Source organism: Bombina bombina, chromosome 6, assembly GCF_027579735.1.
Source record: "Bombina bombina isolate aBomBom1 chromosome 6, aBomBom1.pri, whole genome shotgun sequence".
NCBI classification, from domain to species: Eukaryota; Metazoa; Chordata; class Amphibia; order Anura; family Bombinatoridae; genus Bombina; species Bombina bombina.
The window spans coordinates 477,741,404-477,760,476 of record NC_069504.1 but is presented as its reverse complement, the minus strand read 5'-3'; the positions used below and the strand labels follow the sequence as shown (position 1 = coordinate 477,760,476).

The window sequence follows — 19,073 nt, the reverse complement described above, 5'->3', positions numbered from 1 at the left end:
CATAATACACGTGTGATGCGCAGCGGCATTTAGAGGCCTTCTAATTACCAAAAAGCAATGCCAAAGCCATATATGTCTGCTATTTCTGAACAAAGGGGATCCCAGAGAAGCATTTACAACCATTTGTGCCATAATTGCACAAGCTGTTTGTAAATAATTTCAGTGAGAAACCTAAAATTGAGAAAAATTTAACTTTTTTTTTAATTTGATCGCATTTGGCGGTGAAATGGTGGCATAAAATATACCAAAATTGGCCTAGATCAATACTTGGGGTTGTCTACTACACTACACTAAAGCTAAAACTATCCCAAAAAGCTCCCTACATGCTCCCTAATTAACCCCTTCACTGCTGGGCATAATACACGTGTGGTGCGCAGTGGCATTTAGCGGCCTTCTAATTACCAAAAAGCAACGCCAAAGTCATATATGTCTGCTATTTCTGAACAAAGGGGATCCCAGATAAGAATTTACAACAATTTATGCCATAATTGCACAAGCTGTTTGTAAATAATTTAAGTTAGAAACCAAAAGTTTGTGAAACAATTTGTGAAAAGTGAACGATTTTTTGTATTTGATTGCATTTGGCGGTGAAATGGTGGCATGAAATATACCAAAATGGGCCTAGATCAATACTTTGGGTTGTCTACTAAAAAAAAATATATACATGTCAATGGATATTCAGAGATTCCTGAAAGATATCAGTGTTCTAATGTAACTAGCGCTAATTTTGAAAAGAAATGGTTTGGAAATAGCAAAGTGCTACTTGTATTTATGGCCCTATAGTTTACAAAAAAAGCAAAGAACATGTTAACATTGGGTATTTCTAAATTCAGGACAAAATTTAGAAACTATTTAGCATGGGTGTTTTTTTGTGGTTGTAGATGTGTAACAGATTTTGGGGGTCAAAGTTAGAAAAAGTGTGTTTTTTTCCATTTTTTCCTCATATTTTATAATTTTTTTTATAGTAAATTATAAGATATGATGAAAATAATGGTATCTTTAGAAAGTCCATTTAATGGCGAGAAAAACGGTATATAATATGTGTGGGTACAGTAAATGAGTAAGAGGAAAATTACAGCTAAACACAAACACCTCAAAAATGTAAAAATAGCCTTGGTCCCAAACGGACAGAAAATGGAAAAGTGCTGTGGTCATTAAGGGGTTAAACACAATTGTTTTATATGGGTGGTTTTGCAACACAGTAATCTGACACATTGCCCCTCCATATATTGGGCACTGGATCCATCCCTATTCAACATTTGGGTATTATGTCCCTTTAAGGCATTAATAGATTTAACAGAGTTTTAAATTATTTAAAAACATTTATTTTGTACTTTGTTCTTTTGCAGTGCATTGTACAATTGCTGCTATATACCAATAATCCATTTAGAAACTTGCATGTACGGTATTTTACAAATCCACAATCCTTCAGTTCATATAATTGTTACAATTAAACATGGGGTTTACAATAGCATAGAGAGTCAAGATAAAACCTGCTTGTAACATTTAAAACCACCTCTTTCAGATGCATCACGGAAAATTAAGGCTTTACTGACCCCCTTAATGCAGTTTAAGTTTTAAAAAAACCTGTAACAAAACAATAATTAACTAAAGAACTGTTAAAACTCGAAAAATGTTACAATCAAATGTAATGAATAAATAAAAAGTTAGGAATATGTAATTAAAATATGATTCTTGGCAGGTTTAATGACTGTCGTTAACCTCAATACTGCAATGGGGTCTATAAGAGAACACACAAAGGTCAGTTTAATTACAAAATTAATGTTGACAATCAGTTTAACTTGAATACACATTGTCCCATGTCTGTTGTCCTTGCTACTTGTGACCTTCACAGAAGATCCTTTGACCTTGTACCTAACTATTCCTGCTCAGCATAAAGCATACAACTCAGGAAGTGCTGCTCCTTCTTCTTGGTCGGATTGTTTTCTTCCTTGTCGTTTCCTCCTCAGTGTCACTTTCACAGTTCCTCTGGAACAAAACAATGGAATGTCACAGATACTGTATGTCCTTTTCCATCCATCAGCAAATGAATGGTCGGGTTTTAGTAGCTAAACCATAGCTCTCCAACAGCAGGCCTATGTGCTAAATGCTGCATGTAGCACATAGGCCTCCTGTTGGAGAGCTACTATGACATTTTTGCAACCCTTAGACTACAGCAACATTTTGCCTTTTTCTGATTAGTAGGATTGGTGTGTACAACCTGTGTTGCTATTCTGTACTGGAGAAAATAAGATACGCAGCATTTTAACATTTATATTGTTTTTCAATGTATTTATTCAGCAAGTCAAGTAACTCTAAAAAATAAAAGTTCTGTCTACCCCCATGCTCATGTACCATGTGTGTGTATGTATAATATATATATGTGTGTGTGTGTGTGTGTAGGGGGGGTGTATGTATGTGTGTAGTGGAAGGTGTATGTATATATATATATATATATATATATATATATATATATATATATATATATATAAATGTATGCTTATCTGATAAAAAAAAAAATCAGAAAGATGATGGTCCACAGTCCTCCTCCATAGCATATGGGATATATTTCCCGCCACTAGGAGAAGGTCAAGAACCCATACAAGAGCTTTAAAGCCCTCCCACCTTCCATCTCTCTCTTAGTTTCATGTATAGCCAAGTAGAGAATAGGAAAGGAAAGGTAGGAAAAAGCAAAGCAGGGTCTATAGAGGTTTCATTTTTGTCTGTTATGAAGCGTGTGGGGCCCGTGGACTATCATCATTCCGGAAGAACATTTTTTTATCAGATAAGCTTACATTTTGCTTTCTTTCATAAAATTATGATGGTTTACAGTCCTCCATAACGTATGGGATCAATATCCAAGCCGATGGTCTATGTTATGGACAGGGTGGGAAAATAACTCCTCTAACAGTTCCTATTTATCCGACACCGTGGCCTGAAGGACTTTCCTGCCAAAAGCTGCTTGCGAAAAAGCAAAACAATAAAATTTAGAAAAAGTATGTAGAGAAGACCATGTGGCAGCTTTGCAAATGTGCTCCAAAGATGCATCATTTTTAAAGGCCCACGATGTTGCCACTGCTCTTGTCAAGTGAGCTTTACTACATTTATGGGGCGACTTACCCTCCACTAAGTAAGCCTTGTGAAGTGAATCACCTGTTTAGGCCAAGATGCCAATGCTACCTTAGTAGATTTTTACCTTTTACGAGTGCCAAAGTAATGCACAAACAAACTAGCAGTCTTCCTGAACTTCTTAGTAGCTTGGCGATAGAACTTCAAGGTTCTGACTATGTCCAGATTATGTAACAATCTTTCCTTAGAGTTAGCAGGGTCTGGACAAAGAGAAGGAACAACAATTTTTTGATTTATGTTATCAGTAGAAACCACTTTAGGAAGAAAATCATATTTGGTATGCAGCACAGCCTTGTCCTTGTGGAAAATAAAAAATGGAGGATCACAGGATAAAGTTGACAATTCAGAAACTCTTCCAGCAGAAGAAAAGTACCTTCCAAGACAGCTGTATGTCAATGGACGGCATTGGTTCAAAGGGAGGACCTTGAAGAACTGAAAGAACTAGGTTCAAATTCCAGAGAGGAGAAATAGGTCTTACAACTGGCCTAACTGTAACGAACGCCTGAACAAAGGACTGAACATGAGGCTGTTTATCCAACTTCCTATGAAAAAGAACAGATAAAGCAGAAATTTGACCTTTTCAGGGAACTAGCTGAAAAACCCTGGTCAAGGCCATTTTGCAAGAACTGAAGAATTCTCTGGATTCTAAAGGAACACCATGAAAATCCTTTAGAGGAGCACCACACAAAATATGCTTTCCAAATCTTGTGGTAAATCCTTTAAATCACGTTTTCTTGACTGTATCAGAGTATCGATCATAAATTTTAAAACAAGGTATTCAACCTCCAGTCCGTTAAACTTAGAGATTTGAGATCATGATGGAAAAAAAGATCTTGTGATAACAGGTCTTGTCTCAGAGGAGGATGCCAATGAATCGCTGAGGACATCTGTATTAGGTCCGCGTACCATGTCCTGAGGGGCAGGCTGGAGCAATTAATATTACTGATGCTGACTTCTGTTTTATCCGAGCAATGACTCTTGGAAGAAGAACAAACAGAGGAAATAGGTATGCTAGATGGAATTCCTGTGGTCATACAAAGGCGTCTACCATGTGAGCTCTTGTATCTCTTGATCTTGCCACAGTAATTTTGAAATTTGTGATTTAAATGGGAAGCTATCAGATCTATGTCTGGTAGGCCCCATTTGATCACCAGCTGATTGAATATATCCTGATGTAGAGACCATTCTCCTGGATGGACTGACTGACGGCTGAGGTAATCCGCTTCCCAGTTGTTTACACCTGGAATGTAAATAGCTGACAGGGAGCATTGATTGCTCTCTGCCCATTACAAAATCTGAGAGACTTCCTGCATGGCCAGTAGACTGCGGGTACCTCCTTGATGACTGACACAGGCCACTGCTGTAATGTTGTCTGACTGGAAGTGGATACATTTTTCCTCCCTCAAATGAGGTCAGGCCTGAAGAGCTTGAAGAATTGCTTGAAGTTCCATTGGTAACCTTGCATCTAATGGAGACCAAACTCCTTGCACTGTTTGAGAATTCCAGACTGCTGCAACAATGGCCCATGGCGGACGAAGAAAAGATGTCCCAAGGGTTAAAGAAGGACTTTGTGTCCACCAAGACCGAGATTGTCTGACAGATGAATCCAGAGCAATGTGTTGCTCCAAATGTAGATACTTTTTTGACCACTTACTGAGCATTGATAGTTGAAGGAGACGTAAGTGAAAGCGGGCAAAAGGAAATGCATCTGAAGCAGCTACCATAACACCCACTACCTCCATGCACTGAGCTACAGACGGCAATGGAGTATTCTGCAAGAAGAGACATGCTGTGTGGTTCCATCAGGAACAGACGCATACGGACTGAACCTATTATGACTCCTAAAAATGTTACCCTTATAGCAGGATATAATGAGCTTTTGGGAACATTGATCTTCCAAATAATAGAAGCTTGCGAGTATGAGTGATTACTAATGACAGAGAAGGAGCTTACAGAGAAGGAGCTTGTACCATGTAGTCATCCAGATACAGTGCAAGAGAAATCCCCTGAGCTCTAATCCCCGCTAACACAGCATCTAGCACCTTTGTAAAGATGAGCGGAGCTGTAGCCAAACCAAACGGAAGAGCAACAAACTGGTAATGTTTGTCCATATATGCAAACCTCAGGAACTGATAAAGATCACTGTGGAAGGGAATGTGCAGGTATAAATCCTTGTGTTCTATTGTAGTAATAATCTGACCCTGTTGAATTAAAGGCAAGATTGTGGGGATGGTCTCCATTTTGAAATTGGGAACCCTGACAAACATGTTTAGAGTTTTTATGTCTAAGACAGGTCTGTAAGTCCCTCCCTTTTTTCAGACAATAAACAGATTGGAGTAAAACCATTTACCCCGTTGAGATAAAAGTACTGGGATAATTACCCCCGTATCCTCTAACTCCTGTACACAGTGTAAAAAGGCAGCTCCCTTTGACTGAAGTTTGGGAACATGAGACAGAAGGAATCGTCACCGAGGAGGTCAGAACCAAAAGATTATCCGGTAACCCTGAGAAATGATATTTTGAACCCAGGGGTCCTGGACTGACCTTTACCAGGTCTCCTGAAAGAGACTTAGTCTGCCCCCTACCAGAACAGAACTTGGTTCGGGGGCTGCATCTTCATTCTGATTTTGTGGTGATGTTGGCTTTTTTGGATTGCTTGTTCTTTGACCATGAAGAACCAGGCTTCAACGCTGACTTGGAGGGCTCAGGTTTCTGAGAAGAGGATGACTTCTGTTCTCCTGAAGACCAAAAGGAACAAAACAGATTCCCTCTTCTGTTCTTTTCTTTGGATTTTTTATGCCGAGGCAGAAAGGCTCCTTTCCCAGTAATTACTGTCTTAATAATAAAGTCAAAGTCTGAACCGAATAGAATCTTCCCTTGGAAGGAAAGAGTCAATAGTCTATTTTTTTGATATCATGTCTGCTGACCAACATTTTAACCATAAGGATCTCCTTGCCACTACTGCCATAGACCTATCTTTGACATTGATTTTAATAATATCCATTACAGCATCACACATAAATGCTTGAGCCATTCTAAGTGCTTTAATGCAATTTTGTAAATCCTCAGTATAGGAATTGTCCACCACCATTTTGGCTAGGGAGTCACACCATAGTGTTCCTGCTGCCACCACACAGGTGAGAGAAACAGCTGGTCTAAGTAAAAGACCTGTTTGGAGAAAGATTTTCCTTAAAAAAGACTCTAAATTGCGGTCCATTGGGTCTCTAAACAAAGTGCTATCCTCCATAGGGACAGTAATATGTTTGGCGAGAGTGGAAATAGCAACATCAGGGATTGTATCCTATACTTCCACATTCTGTTCTGGAATAGGATACATTTTCCTAAATCTTGTGGAAGGAGTGAAAGGTACACCTGGCTTTTTCCATTCCTTTGCAATATAGTCAGAGACTAAATCAGGGACCTGAAACACCTGTGGAATTTTGGTGGAGCTTTGAAAATAATATTTAACTGGTTTCAGGCTTGTTTTCAGCAGGCTTTTCCTCAGACATTTCTCTTTAATACCTCCTGCAATAAGTTTCAGATATTCTCCACCTTAAATCTAAAGGCATTGTCATATTCAGGATCAGGCACAAGCTCCTGTTCATCTGATGACACTTCCCCATCAGAACTAGAAATATTAAAATACTCAGAGTCAGAGCTCTGTAAAAGAAAAGGAATTTGGGCTGAGGGGAAGGATCTTGCACATTAACCTCATGAGACTGAGATACATCGCCAGATGTATGCTTACACGGTTTGGGGATTGCCGCCAAACAATCTGTCACAATTTTGTACATGCTGCTTTTAAATTCAGGAGTAAAATCAGTAGAATCCCCTTGGGAGACAAGTATTGGACAAATTTCCTTCTGAGAAATGGAAGGTTGTGTTTGGTTTGCATACAGAATCTGAGGTACACAATTCTCACAGATTTGGTTGACCTGGCATACTGGAACAGATTTGCAAAATAAACAAATATATGTAGCTAGAGGAATATCAGAAACTGACAAATATTTTGTTCCATGTTTGTACTTATATAACAGTATACAATGACACCTTATATAATAAGCAGTACAGAGAAAACCTGGTAGAGAGCCCTCTACATTATGTAACACTCCCTCAGACACTTATACAATCTCCCATTGTAATAAGCTTCAAAGACCCCAAGAAATAAAAAAAGCCCTTAAGTACCGCCTAGCTGCTCCTGTATGGGTACTCACCCCTTCATGGGAATTGGCAGGCACTGCAAATAAGTTTAGCATCAGGCCCCAATGGTTGTAGAAGAAGTCTAGTTGCAGAGTCTCTGAATTGAGAGAGAGAAAGCCTGGGAACACTGAGGGAGCAGAGCTACCGTCGGGAGCAAAGCTGGTGTCTTTAAAGTTAAGAAAAATCACTTTTGGTTGCTTCTAAATAAAATATAGTGCACCAAGCATAATTACCTCATAAAAAATACCAAACCATTTTCCCCAGCCTAACCAGAGCCTCCACTTCAAAACAGCCTCTTGCACTAAATAATTGCCGGTTCTCTTAAAGGGCCATATACCTACATTTTGAAAGTGCCAAAAATATTACCCCTAAAGCTGCCAGAGGTCTGTAAAGGTTCAGAGGCTTCCCTGATAGTGTTCCCATTGATGATATTACAATTAAGGACCTGATATGGAGAAAAAAATGGTGTCATGAGGAGAGCAGGTTAAGTCCCCTGGCTATGCTGTACCTGTATGAAAACCAAATACCTGTGTCAGGGAACCTACAAATAGCATCTGAGGTGCGTCTGTGTTGTGTTTAAACACTTACCTTACGCAGCACCCCTCCACTGGCTTACTAGGCATGCCAATCTAAGTCAGTGCAGCTGCAGCAGTATCCAGTAGAAAGCCCATCCAGTGCAGGTATCGAGTATGACAGAGGATTGCAGTAGGAAATACTGGAGTCCCACAGGGGGAGTCTAGGGACGAGTCCCCAAGATGCCGGAGGGTAGTTACGGCTGAAGTCCTGTTAGGAAAATGCTGTGCACATAACATTCCTGTATCATTCAGCTGCTGTGAAGAGTCTTTTCTGTCTTCTTTGTAAATGATACTCCCCAGGGACTCTGGGTCTCATATAGGTCTGAGCTGAGCTCTCAATTTCTAATCCATAAGCAAGAAGTTGGAACAACTTCTATTCTCAACTATCTCCTACGAGGCCAAGAACAAATCTAAGAGAGAGGGGAGGTTTTAAATCTCTTGTATGGGTTCTTGACCTCCTGCTAGTGGCAGGAAATATATCCCATATTTTATGGAGGACTGTGGACCATCATCATTTTACAAAAGATATATATATATATATATATATATATATATATATATATATATATATATATATATATATATATATATATATATAAAAGTGTGTGTGTGTGTGTATTACTAGCATTGCAATATTATGTTGGTTGAATAACAGTAAATTAACCTGTTGGACTTGTTTTTATTCTAGTTCAAAGCACATTTTGATTGCCAAAAAAATTAAAATAAAAAACTGTCTAGCGTCTCAATAAGCACAAATTAACAATGAAAGAGCAGACGCTATGTGGGAGTTTCCACTTCAAATCAACTAATTAATCTACAAGTGTTGATTTGATCTTGCACAGCAGTTTATTAGAACTACGTAATTATAAGTGTTAAACTTGTTTTTGACATTGTGTTTATAGACATAAGACATAAGCGGAAATTGAATCCGCAAAAACATGGATATAATAAAAGTGTCCAGTTGTATGTTTATTTCCCCAGATCCATTAACTAAATATGAGAGAAAGGTCTGAGCGTGCAGAATTTGCAGTGGTTCATTTAAATTAAAATATCAGTCACATCATGATAAGCAAAATCATGGCATCAATGTACAGTATTATTACCAAATTCAAATCTTGAGGGTTATAAACTTTCTTCTTGAGGGAGCGGCTCAGATGATTGCATAAAGACACTACACTAAAAGAGAGCTGTTGGAGAGAAAACAGAACTATTAACAAATCACAATACCAATGGTTTAGTTAAATAGGAAGTTGTTTAGTACGTTAAAGGCTAGATTATGGGGCCTTCAGGCTTGCTGGTAACAGTAGTTATGAAGTAGCAGTCTAAAGACCGCTGCTTCATAACTTGTCTGACTGCTCTGAGGCTGCGGACATCAATCTGTCCGAACCTATACGATCGGGCTGATTGACACCCCGGACATGATGCGCTACATTGTATCATGTCCGTCCGCATTGTAATAAATCGGACCCTATGCTTTTTCCACTCCCAATCGCGCGTTAACTTCACTAGACGCAGGTTTTGCGAGCGTCGGGTTGCACTCATACAACAAATTGAAAGTAAAAAAACACCACCACCCATACTTGCACAATAACTCGATTGCGCTTATTCAAGTGCACTAAACCTGACAAGAATTATGAATATTTCACATTCCAATGTTCTTCAAATAATAAGAATATGTTGTTTATTCTTAAATAAATATTCTATTTATTCTTAAATATATACTGTATATATATATATATATATATATATATATATATATAGAGAGAGAGAGAGAGAGAGAGAGAGATATACAGAAATATATATACTTATCTATTTAAAAATACTTAGAACACATCCCCCTGTGTAAAAAAAACATTGAAATGTGAAATATTACAGTACATACCCATTAGACACTTTGTATAGTTTTGCTTATTTATAAAAAACATTGTTCTTATTTTCAGACTCCTAACCAAACCCCAAAGTTTTAAAGGTATTCTGATGTATACTGACTTCAGACGGCTTCTGTTTGTATAATGGGTCTTTTCATATGCAGGGGAGGGGAAGGTTCTGCTATCAGCCCCTTTCAGTGGGTGTCACAGGCTTATCTCATTAGTGTTAAATTGGGAGCTTCTAAGTAAGTGTTTAAAATGTTTTACACTGTATTTTTATATCAGTATCTGTGCATATATTTTTATTTATAGTAGTGTCTATTACATGCAGATAAATGAAAATTGGTGTATACTGCCCCTTTAAATGCAATTTTTTTAACAAATATATTTTTTATCGGATAGTGTTAATACGAGTGTCATTGTACTGTTAGAAGTGTTTTTGATGTGCTTTGTACAACTTTTTTGTCTTGTGTAACAGTTAAACAGAGCTTTGAAGTCGCGCTAACCTGACGCTCATTAAATTCAATTGCACTCAAACGCATTTACGAAAAGCAGAAAAATACCCTATATCAATTGCGTGCTACAGTTAGTGTGTTACTCGTAATCTAGTCCTTAAACAGAATACAGGGAGGTATCCATAGAAATTGCTTTGGCAATCAAAAAGGAGTTACAGGGAGGGTTATATACAGCAATATCTGAGTTATGGAAAAAGTTATATGTAGCCATTATAACAGAGCTAGATTTAAGAGAACATTTATGGTTTCTGATAAGAATCATCACAATGTGCTCTGGTACAATGTGTGTGTGTGTCATGCAGGCTGTATACCTAATGATGAAATACATGTCTGTCATGCAGTGTTAGTAGGATATTGTGCTTAGTTCTGTTCCAATTTAAAGTATGAAATTGTCAGTACCATACACACACATACACAGTGTCAGTACCATACACACACATACATTCTGTCAGTACCATACACACACATACACAGTGTCAGTACCATACACACACATACATTCTGTCAGTACCATACACACACATACATTCTGTCAGTACCACACACACACATACACAGTGTCAGTACCACACACACACATACACACACACAGTGTCAGTACCACACACACATACACAGTGTCAGTACCACACACACACATACACAGTGTCAGTATCATATACACACATAAACACTGTCAGTACCATATACAGATACACAATGTCAGTACCATACACAGTGTCAGTATCATACACACACACATACACAGTGTCAGTACCATACACACACACATACACAGTGTCAGTATCATACACATGTACAGAGTGTCAGAACCATATACACATATAGGCCTAGATTGGATCAGCCAATCGGATTGAACTTGATTCTGATTGGCTGATTCCATCAGCCAATCAGAATATTCCTACCTTAATTCCGATTGGCTGATAGAATCCTATCAGCCAATCGGAATTCGAGGGACGCCATCTTGGATGATGTCATTTAAAGGAACAGTCATTCATCGTTCAGTCGTCGGCCAGGATGGATGTTCCGCGTCGGAGGTCTTCAGGATGCTGCCGCTCCGCTCCAGATGGATGTCGATAGAAGATGCCGCCTGGATGAAGACTTCAATCGGATGGAAGACCTCTTCTGCCCCGCTTGGATGAAGACTTCAATTGGATGGAAGACCTCTTCTGCCCCGCTTGGATGAAGACTTCTACCGGATCATGGACATCTTCAGCCCCCCGCTTGGATCAGGACATCGGAGGAGCTCTTCAGGACGGATCGGTGAACCTGGTATGGTGAAGATAAGGTAGGAAGATCTTCAGGGGCTTAGTGTTAGGTTTATTTAAGGGGGGTTTGGGTTATTGTATGTTTTTTTTACAGGCAAAAGAGCTGAACATCTTGGGGCATGCCCCGCAAAGGGCCCTGTTCAGGGCTGGTAAGGTAAAAGAGCTTTTAACTTTAGTAATTTAGAATAGGGTAGGGCATTTTTTATTTTGGGGGGCTTTGTTGTTTTATTAGGGGGCTTAGAGTAGGTGTAATTAGTTTAAAATTGTTGTAATATTTTTCTTATGTTTGTAGATATTTTTTTATTTTTTGTAACTTAGTTCTTTTTTATTTTTTGTACTTTAGTTAGTTTATTTCATTGTAGTTATTTGTAGATATTGTATTTAATTAATTTATTGATAGTGTAGTGTTAGGTTTAATTGTAGGTAATTGTAGGTATTTTATTTAATTAATTTAATGATAGTATAGTGTTAGGTTTAATTGTAACTTAGGTTAGGATTTATTTTACAGGTAATGTTGTAATTATTTTAACTAGGTAACTATTAAATAGTTCTTAACTATTTAATAGCTATTGTACCTGGTTAAAATAATTACAAAGTTGCCTGTAAAATAAATATTAATCCTAAAATAGCTACAATGTAATTATAATTTATATTGTAGCTATATTAGGATTTATTTTACAGGTAAGTATTTAGCTTTAAATAGGAATAATTTATTTAATAAGAGTTAATTAATTTCGTTAGATTAAAATTATATTTAACTTAAGGGGGTGTTAGTGTTAGGGTTAGACTTAGCTTTAGGGGTTAATACATTTATTAGAATAGCGGTGAGCTCCAGTCGGCAGATTAGGGGTTAATAATTGAAGTTAGGTGTCGGCGATGTTAGGGAGGGCAGATTAGGGGTTAATACTATTTATTATAGGGTTAGTGAGGCGGATTAGGGGTTAATAACTTTATTATAGTAGCGCTCAGGTCCGCTCGGCAGATTAGGGGTTAATAAGTGTAGGCAGGTGGAGGCGACGTTGTGGGGGGCAGATTAGGGGTTAATAAATATAATATAGGGGTCGGCGATGTTAGGGCAGCAGATTAGGGGTACATAGGGATAATGTAAGTAGCGGCGGTTTACGGAGCGGCAGATTAGGGGTTAATAATAATATGCAGGGGTCAGCGATAGCGGGGGCGGCAGATTAGGGGTTAATAAGTGTAAGGTTAGGGGTGTTTAGACTCGGGGTACATGTTAGGGTGTTAGGTGCAGACGTAGGAAGTGTTTCCGCATAGCAAACAATGGGGCTGCGTTAGGAGCTGAACGCGGCTTTTTTGCAGGTGTTAGGTTTTTTTTCAGCTCAAACAGCCCCATTGTTTTCTATGGGGGAATCGTGCACGAGCACGTTTTTGAGGCTGGCCGCTTGCGTAAGCAACTCTGGTATCGAGAGTTGAAGCTGCGTTAAAAATGCTCTACGCTCCTTTTTTGGAGCCTAACGCAGCCTTTATGTGGACTCTCAATACCAGAGTTATTTTTATGGTGCGGCCAGAAAAAAGCCGGCGTTAGCTACGCGGGTCCTTACCGACAAAACTCTAAATCTAGCCGATAGTGTCAGTACCATATACACATACACAGTGTCAGTACCATAAACACATACACAGTGTCAGTACCATACACACATACACAGTGTCAGTACCACACACATATACACAGTGTCAGTACCATAAACACACATACACAGTGTCAGTACCATACACACATACACAGTGTCAGTATCATACACATACACAGTGTCAGAACCATATACACATACAGTGTCAGTACCATATACACATACACAGTGTCAGTACCATGAACACATACATAGTGTCAGTACCATACACACATACACAGTGTCAGTACCACACACATATACACAGTGTCAGTACCATACACACACATACACAGTGTCAGTACTATACACACATACACAGTGTCAGTACCATACACACACACACACATACACACACAGTGTCAGTACCATACACACACATACACAGTGTCAGTACCATACACACATACACAGTGTCAGTACCATACACACACATACACAGTGTCAGTACCATACACACACACACACACAGTGTCAGAACCATACACACATACACAGTGTCAGTACCATACACACATTCACAGTGTCAGTACCATACACACACACACAGTGTCAGTACCATACACACACACACAGTGTCAGTACCATACACACACACACACACACACACACACACAGTGTCAGTACCATACACACACATACACAGTGTCAGTACCATAAACACATACACAGTGTCAGTACCACACACATATACACAGTGTCAGTACCATAAACACACATACACAGTGTCAGTACCATACACACATACACAGTGTCAGTACTATACACACATACACAGTGTCAGTACCATACACACACAGTGTCAGTACCATACACACACATACAAAGTGTCAGTACCATACACACATACACAGTGTCAGTACCATACACACACATACACAGTGTCAATACCATACACACACATACACAGTGTCAGTACCATACACACATACACAGTGTCAGTACCATACACACACACACACACACACACACAGTGTCAGTACCATACACACACATACACAGTGTCAGTACCATACACACACATACACAGTGTCAGTACCATGGACACACATACACAGTGTCAGAACCATACACACACATACACAGTGTCAGTACCATACACACATACACAGTGTCAGTACCATACACACATACACAGTGTCAGTACCATACACACACACACACAGTGTCAGTACCATACACACACATACAGTGTCAGTACCATACACACACATACAGTGTCAGTACCATACACACACATACACAGTGTCAGAACCATACACACACATACACAGTGTCAGTACCATGCACACACATACAGTGTCAGAACCATACACACACATACACAGTGTCAGTACCATACACACATACACAGTGTCAGTACCATACACACACATACACAGTGTCAGTACCATACACACACATACACAGTGTCAGAACCATACACACACATACACAGTGTCAGTACCATGCACACACATACACAGTGTCAGAACCATACACACACATACACAGTGTCAGTACCATGCACACACATACACAGTGTCAGAACCATACACACACATACACAGTGTCAGTACCATGCACACACATACACAGTGTCAGAACCATACACACACATACACAGTGTCAGTACCATACACACACATACACAGTGTCAGTACCATGCACACACATACACAGTGTCAGAACCATACACACACATACACAGTGTCAGTACCATGCACACACATACACAGTGTCAGAACCATACACACACATACACAGTGTCAGAACCATACACACACATACACAGTGTCAGTACCATACACACACACACACAGTGTCAGTACCATACACACACATACACAGTGTCAGTACCATACACACACATACACAGTGTCAGTACCATGCACACACATACACAGAGGGATATTTATCAACCGCAAATATGCTGGAATTCCACAGCGTAATTGTGCCGAGCCTGATTTGACCCATTTATCAAAGCCTACAGACCGGCAAAAGTTAAAATTTGTGACGTAACATACGATCCACCGGTCTCAATCCGACACGGATCGATGCTTACGTCATTACAGATGTTCCGAATACAAATTCGGCACTATCTGACAACTTTTGCTAGTTATCAAATTTCTAACAGGTACGCTCGCCACTATTCCGGCCCAGCGTACCTGGTTTTCAATCTTCCACCCTGGAGGCCGCGGATGCCATAGGAATCAATGGGAGTCTGAAAGCACTGAAAGCTTATGTTCGCTGCTGCCCGATATCCATTGATTTCTATGGTAGAATAAAAGTTACGTTTACACCCAACACCCTAACATAAACCCCGGTCTAAACACCCCTAATCTGCCACCCCCGACATCGCCGCCACTAAATAAAGTTATTAACCCCTATCCCACCGCTCCCGGACCCCGCCGCCACCTAAATAAATGTATTAACCCCTATCCTGCCGCTCCCGAACCCTGCCGCAACTAAATAAATGTATTAACCCCTATCCCGCCGCTCCCGGACCCTGCCACCACTAAATAAATTTATTAAACCCTATCCCGCCGCTCCCGGAACCCACTGCAACTCTAATAAGGTTATTAACCCCTATCCCGCGGCTCCCGGACCCCGCCGCAACTAAATAAATGTATTAACCCCTAAACCCCTGGCCTCCCACATCACTACCACTTACTAAACCTATTAACCCCTGAACCGCCAGCCCTCCACATCGCCATAAACTAAATTAAGCTATTAACCCCTAAACCTAACAACCCGCTAACTTTACATTAAAATTAGAACATCCCTATATTACATATTTAAAAACCTAACCCTACTCAAGTTATTTAAATCTACAATTAAAAATGACTAAGTTACAAAAAAATAACAACTAAGTTACACAAAATAAAAAACACCAAGTTACACAAAATAAAAAATAAATTATCAAATATTTAAACTAATTACTCCTAATCTAATAGCCCTATCAAAATAAAAAAGCCCCCCAAAATAAAAAAACCCTAGCCTACAATAAACTACCAATGGCCCTTAAAAGGGCCTTTTGCGGGGCATTGCCCCAAAGAAATCAGCTCTTTTACTTGTAAAATAAAATACAAACACCCCCCAACAGTAAAACCCACCACCCACACAACCAAACCCCCCAAATAAAAACCTATCTAAAAAACCTAAGCTCCCCATTACCCTGAAAAGGGCATTTGTATGGACATTGCCCTTAAAAGGGCATTTAGCTCTTTTTCAGCCCAAAGTCTCTAACCTAAAATTAAAACCCACCTAATAAACCCTTAAAAAACCTAACACTAACCCCCGAAGATCCACTTACAGTTTTCGAAGACCGGACATCCATCCTCATCTAAGCGGCAGAAGTCCTCAGCGAAGCCGGCAGAAGTCTTCATCCAAGCGGCCCGAAGTCTTCATCCAAGCCGGCAGAAGTCTTCATCCAGACGGCATCTTCTATCTTCATCCATCCGGCGCGGAGCGGGTCCATCTTCAAGACATCCGGCGCGGAGCATCCTCTTCTTATGACGAATCTTGAAGAATGAAGTTTCCATTTAAATGACGTCATCCAAGATAGCGTCCATTACATTCCGATTGGCTGATAGAATTCCATCAGCCAATCGGAATTAAGGGGGAAAAAATCCTATTGGCTGTTGCAATCAGCCAATAGGATTGAGCTTTCATCTTGGATGACGCCATCTTAGATGACGTCATTTAAAAGAAAACTTCATTCTTCAAGAGACGTCGTAAGAAGAGGATGCTCCGCGCCGGATGTCTTGAAGATGGAGCCGCTCCGCGCCGGATGGATGAAGATAGAAGATGCCGCCTGGATGAAGACTTCGGCCCGCTTGGACGAAGACTTCGGCCCGCTTGGATGAAGACTTCTGCCGGCTTCGCTGAGGACTTCTGCCGCTTGGATGAGGATGGATGTCCGATCTCCGAAAACTGTAAGTGGATCTTCGAGGGTTAGTGTTAGGTTTTTTAAGGGTTTATTGGGTGGGTTTTAATTTTAGGTTAGGGACTTTGGGCTGAAAAAAAGCTAAATGCCCTTTTAAGGGCAATGCCCATACAAATGCCCTTTTCAGGGCAATGGGGAGCTTAGGTTTTTTAGATAGGATTTTATTTGGGGGGGTTGGTTGTGTGGGTGTGGGTTTTACTGTTGGGGGGGTGTTTGTATTTTATTTTAAAGGTAAAAGCTGATTTCTTTGGGGCAATGCCCCACAAAAGGCCCTTTTAAGGGTGATTGGTAGTTTATTGTAGGCTAGGGTTTTTTTTTATTTTGGGGGGGCTTTTTTATTTTGATATGGCTATTAGATTAGGTGTAATTAGTTTAAATATTTGATAATTTATTTTTTATTTGGTGTAACTTAGTGTTTTTTATTTTGTGTAACTTTTTAATAGTAGATTTAAATAACTTGAGTAGGGTTAGGTTTTTAAATATGTAATATAGTTAATTTAATTGTTAGTTTAATGTAATTTTAGTATAATAGTTAGGATAGGTAAATTAATATTTTAATATAGTTTAATGTAATTTTAGTATAATAGTGTAGGTTAATTAATAGTTTAATATAGTTTAATTTAATTCTAAAGGTAAGTTTAAATTTATTATAATATAGGGATACGTTAATATTTAATGTAAAGTTAGCGGGTTGTTAGATTTAGGGGTTAATAGCTTAATTTAGTTTATGGCGATGTGGGGGGCTAGCTGTTTAGGGGTTAATAGGTTTAGTAAGTGGTAGTGATGTGGGAGGCCAGGGGTTTAGGGGTTAATACATTTATATAGTTGCTGAGGGACAGGGGTTAATAACTTTATTAGAGTTGCAGTGGGCTCCGGGAGCAGCGGGATGGGGGTTAATAACTTTATTAGAGTTGCGGTGGGCTCCGGGAGCAGGGGGATAGGGGTTAATAACTTTATTAGAGTTGGGGTTAATAACTTTATTAGAGTTGCGGTAGGCTCCGTGAGCAGCGGGATGGGGGTTAATAACTTTATTTAGTTGCGGTGGGCTCCGTGAGCAGCGGGATGGGGGTTAATAACTTTATTTAGTTGCGGTGGGCTCCGTGAGCAGCGGGATGGGGGTTAATAACTTTATTTAGTTGCGGCGGGGTCCGGGAGCAGCAGGATAGGGGTTAAACATTTTAGTATAGTGGCGGTGTTTAGTGACAGGGTATAAATAAAGGTGGGAAAAAGCCGAATAGCAGCGAGATCGATGACTGTTAGTTAACAACAGTCCGCTGCTCATCGCCCCATGCTTGGTGCACGGCTTTTTTTATAAATATGGAGAGTGTATTCAGGTCCACGGCCGCGATGTTAGGCGAGCGTATTGGTGCCGGCGAATGCAGCATAGTTGACGGCTTGATAATTCGGCCTCACAGTGTCGGTACCATACACACATACAGTGTCAGTACCATACACATTGTCAGTACCATACACACATACACAGTGTCAGTACCATACACACACATACACAGTGTCAGTACCGTACACACACATATACAGTGTCAGTACCATACACGCATACACAGTGTCAGTACCATACACACATACACAGTGTCAATACCATACACACACATACACAGTGTCAGTACCATACACACACATACACAGTGTCAGTACTATACACACACATACACAGTGTCAGTACCATACACACACATATACAGTGTCAGTACCATACATGCATACACAGTGTCAGTACCATACACACACATACACAGTGTCAATACCATACACACACATACACAGTGTCAGTACCATACACACACACATACAGTGTCAGTACCATACATGCATACACAGTGTCAGTACCATACACACATACACAGTGTCAATACCATACACACACATACACAGTGTTAGTACCATACACACACATACACAGTGTCAATACCATACACACACATACACAGTGTCAGTACC

The 19,073-nt window shown here is 39.7% G+C and overlaps 1 protein-coding gene across 1 annotated transcript in view; it reads right to left on the bottom strand.

The window, feature by feature from the left end:
- Positions 1–1,302: 1,302 nt before the first annotated feature.
- The window catches only part of DAPK2 (death associated protein kinase 2), a 169,112-nt gene continuing 151,341 nt past the window's right edge, over positions 1,303–19,073 (bottom strand). Inside the window, exons 12-13 of the mRNA XM_053717284.1 lie at positions 9,008–9,091; positions 1,303–1,989 (exon numbers count right to left, since the gene is read on the bottom strand). Coding sequence (XP_053573259.1) covers positions 1,909–1,989; positions 9,008–9,091 — 165 coding nt within the window. The 3' untranslated portion in view covers positions 1,303–1,908. The remainder of the gene's footprint in view (positions 1,990–9,007; positions 9,092–19,073) is intronic.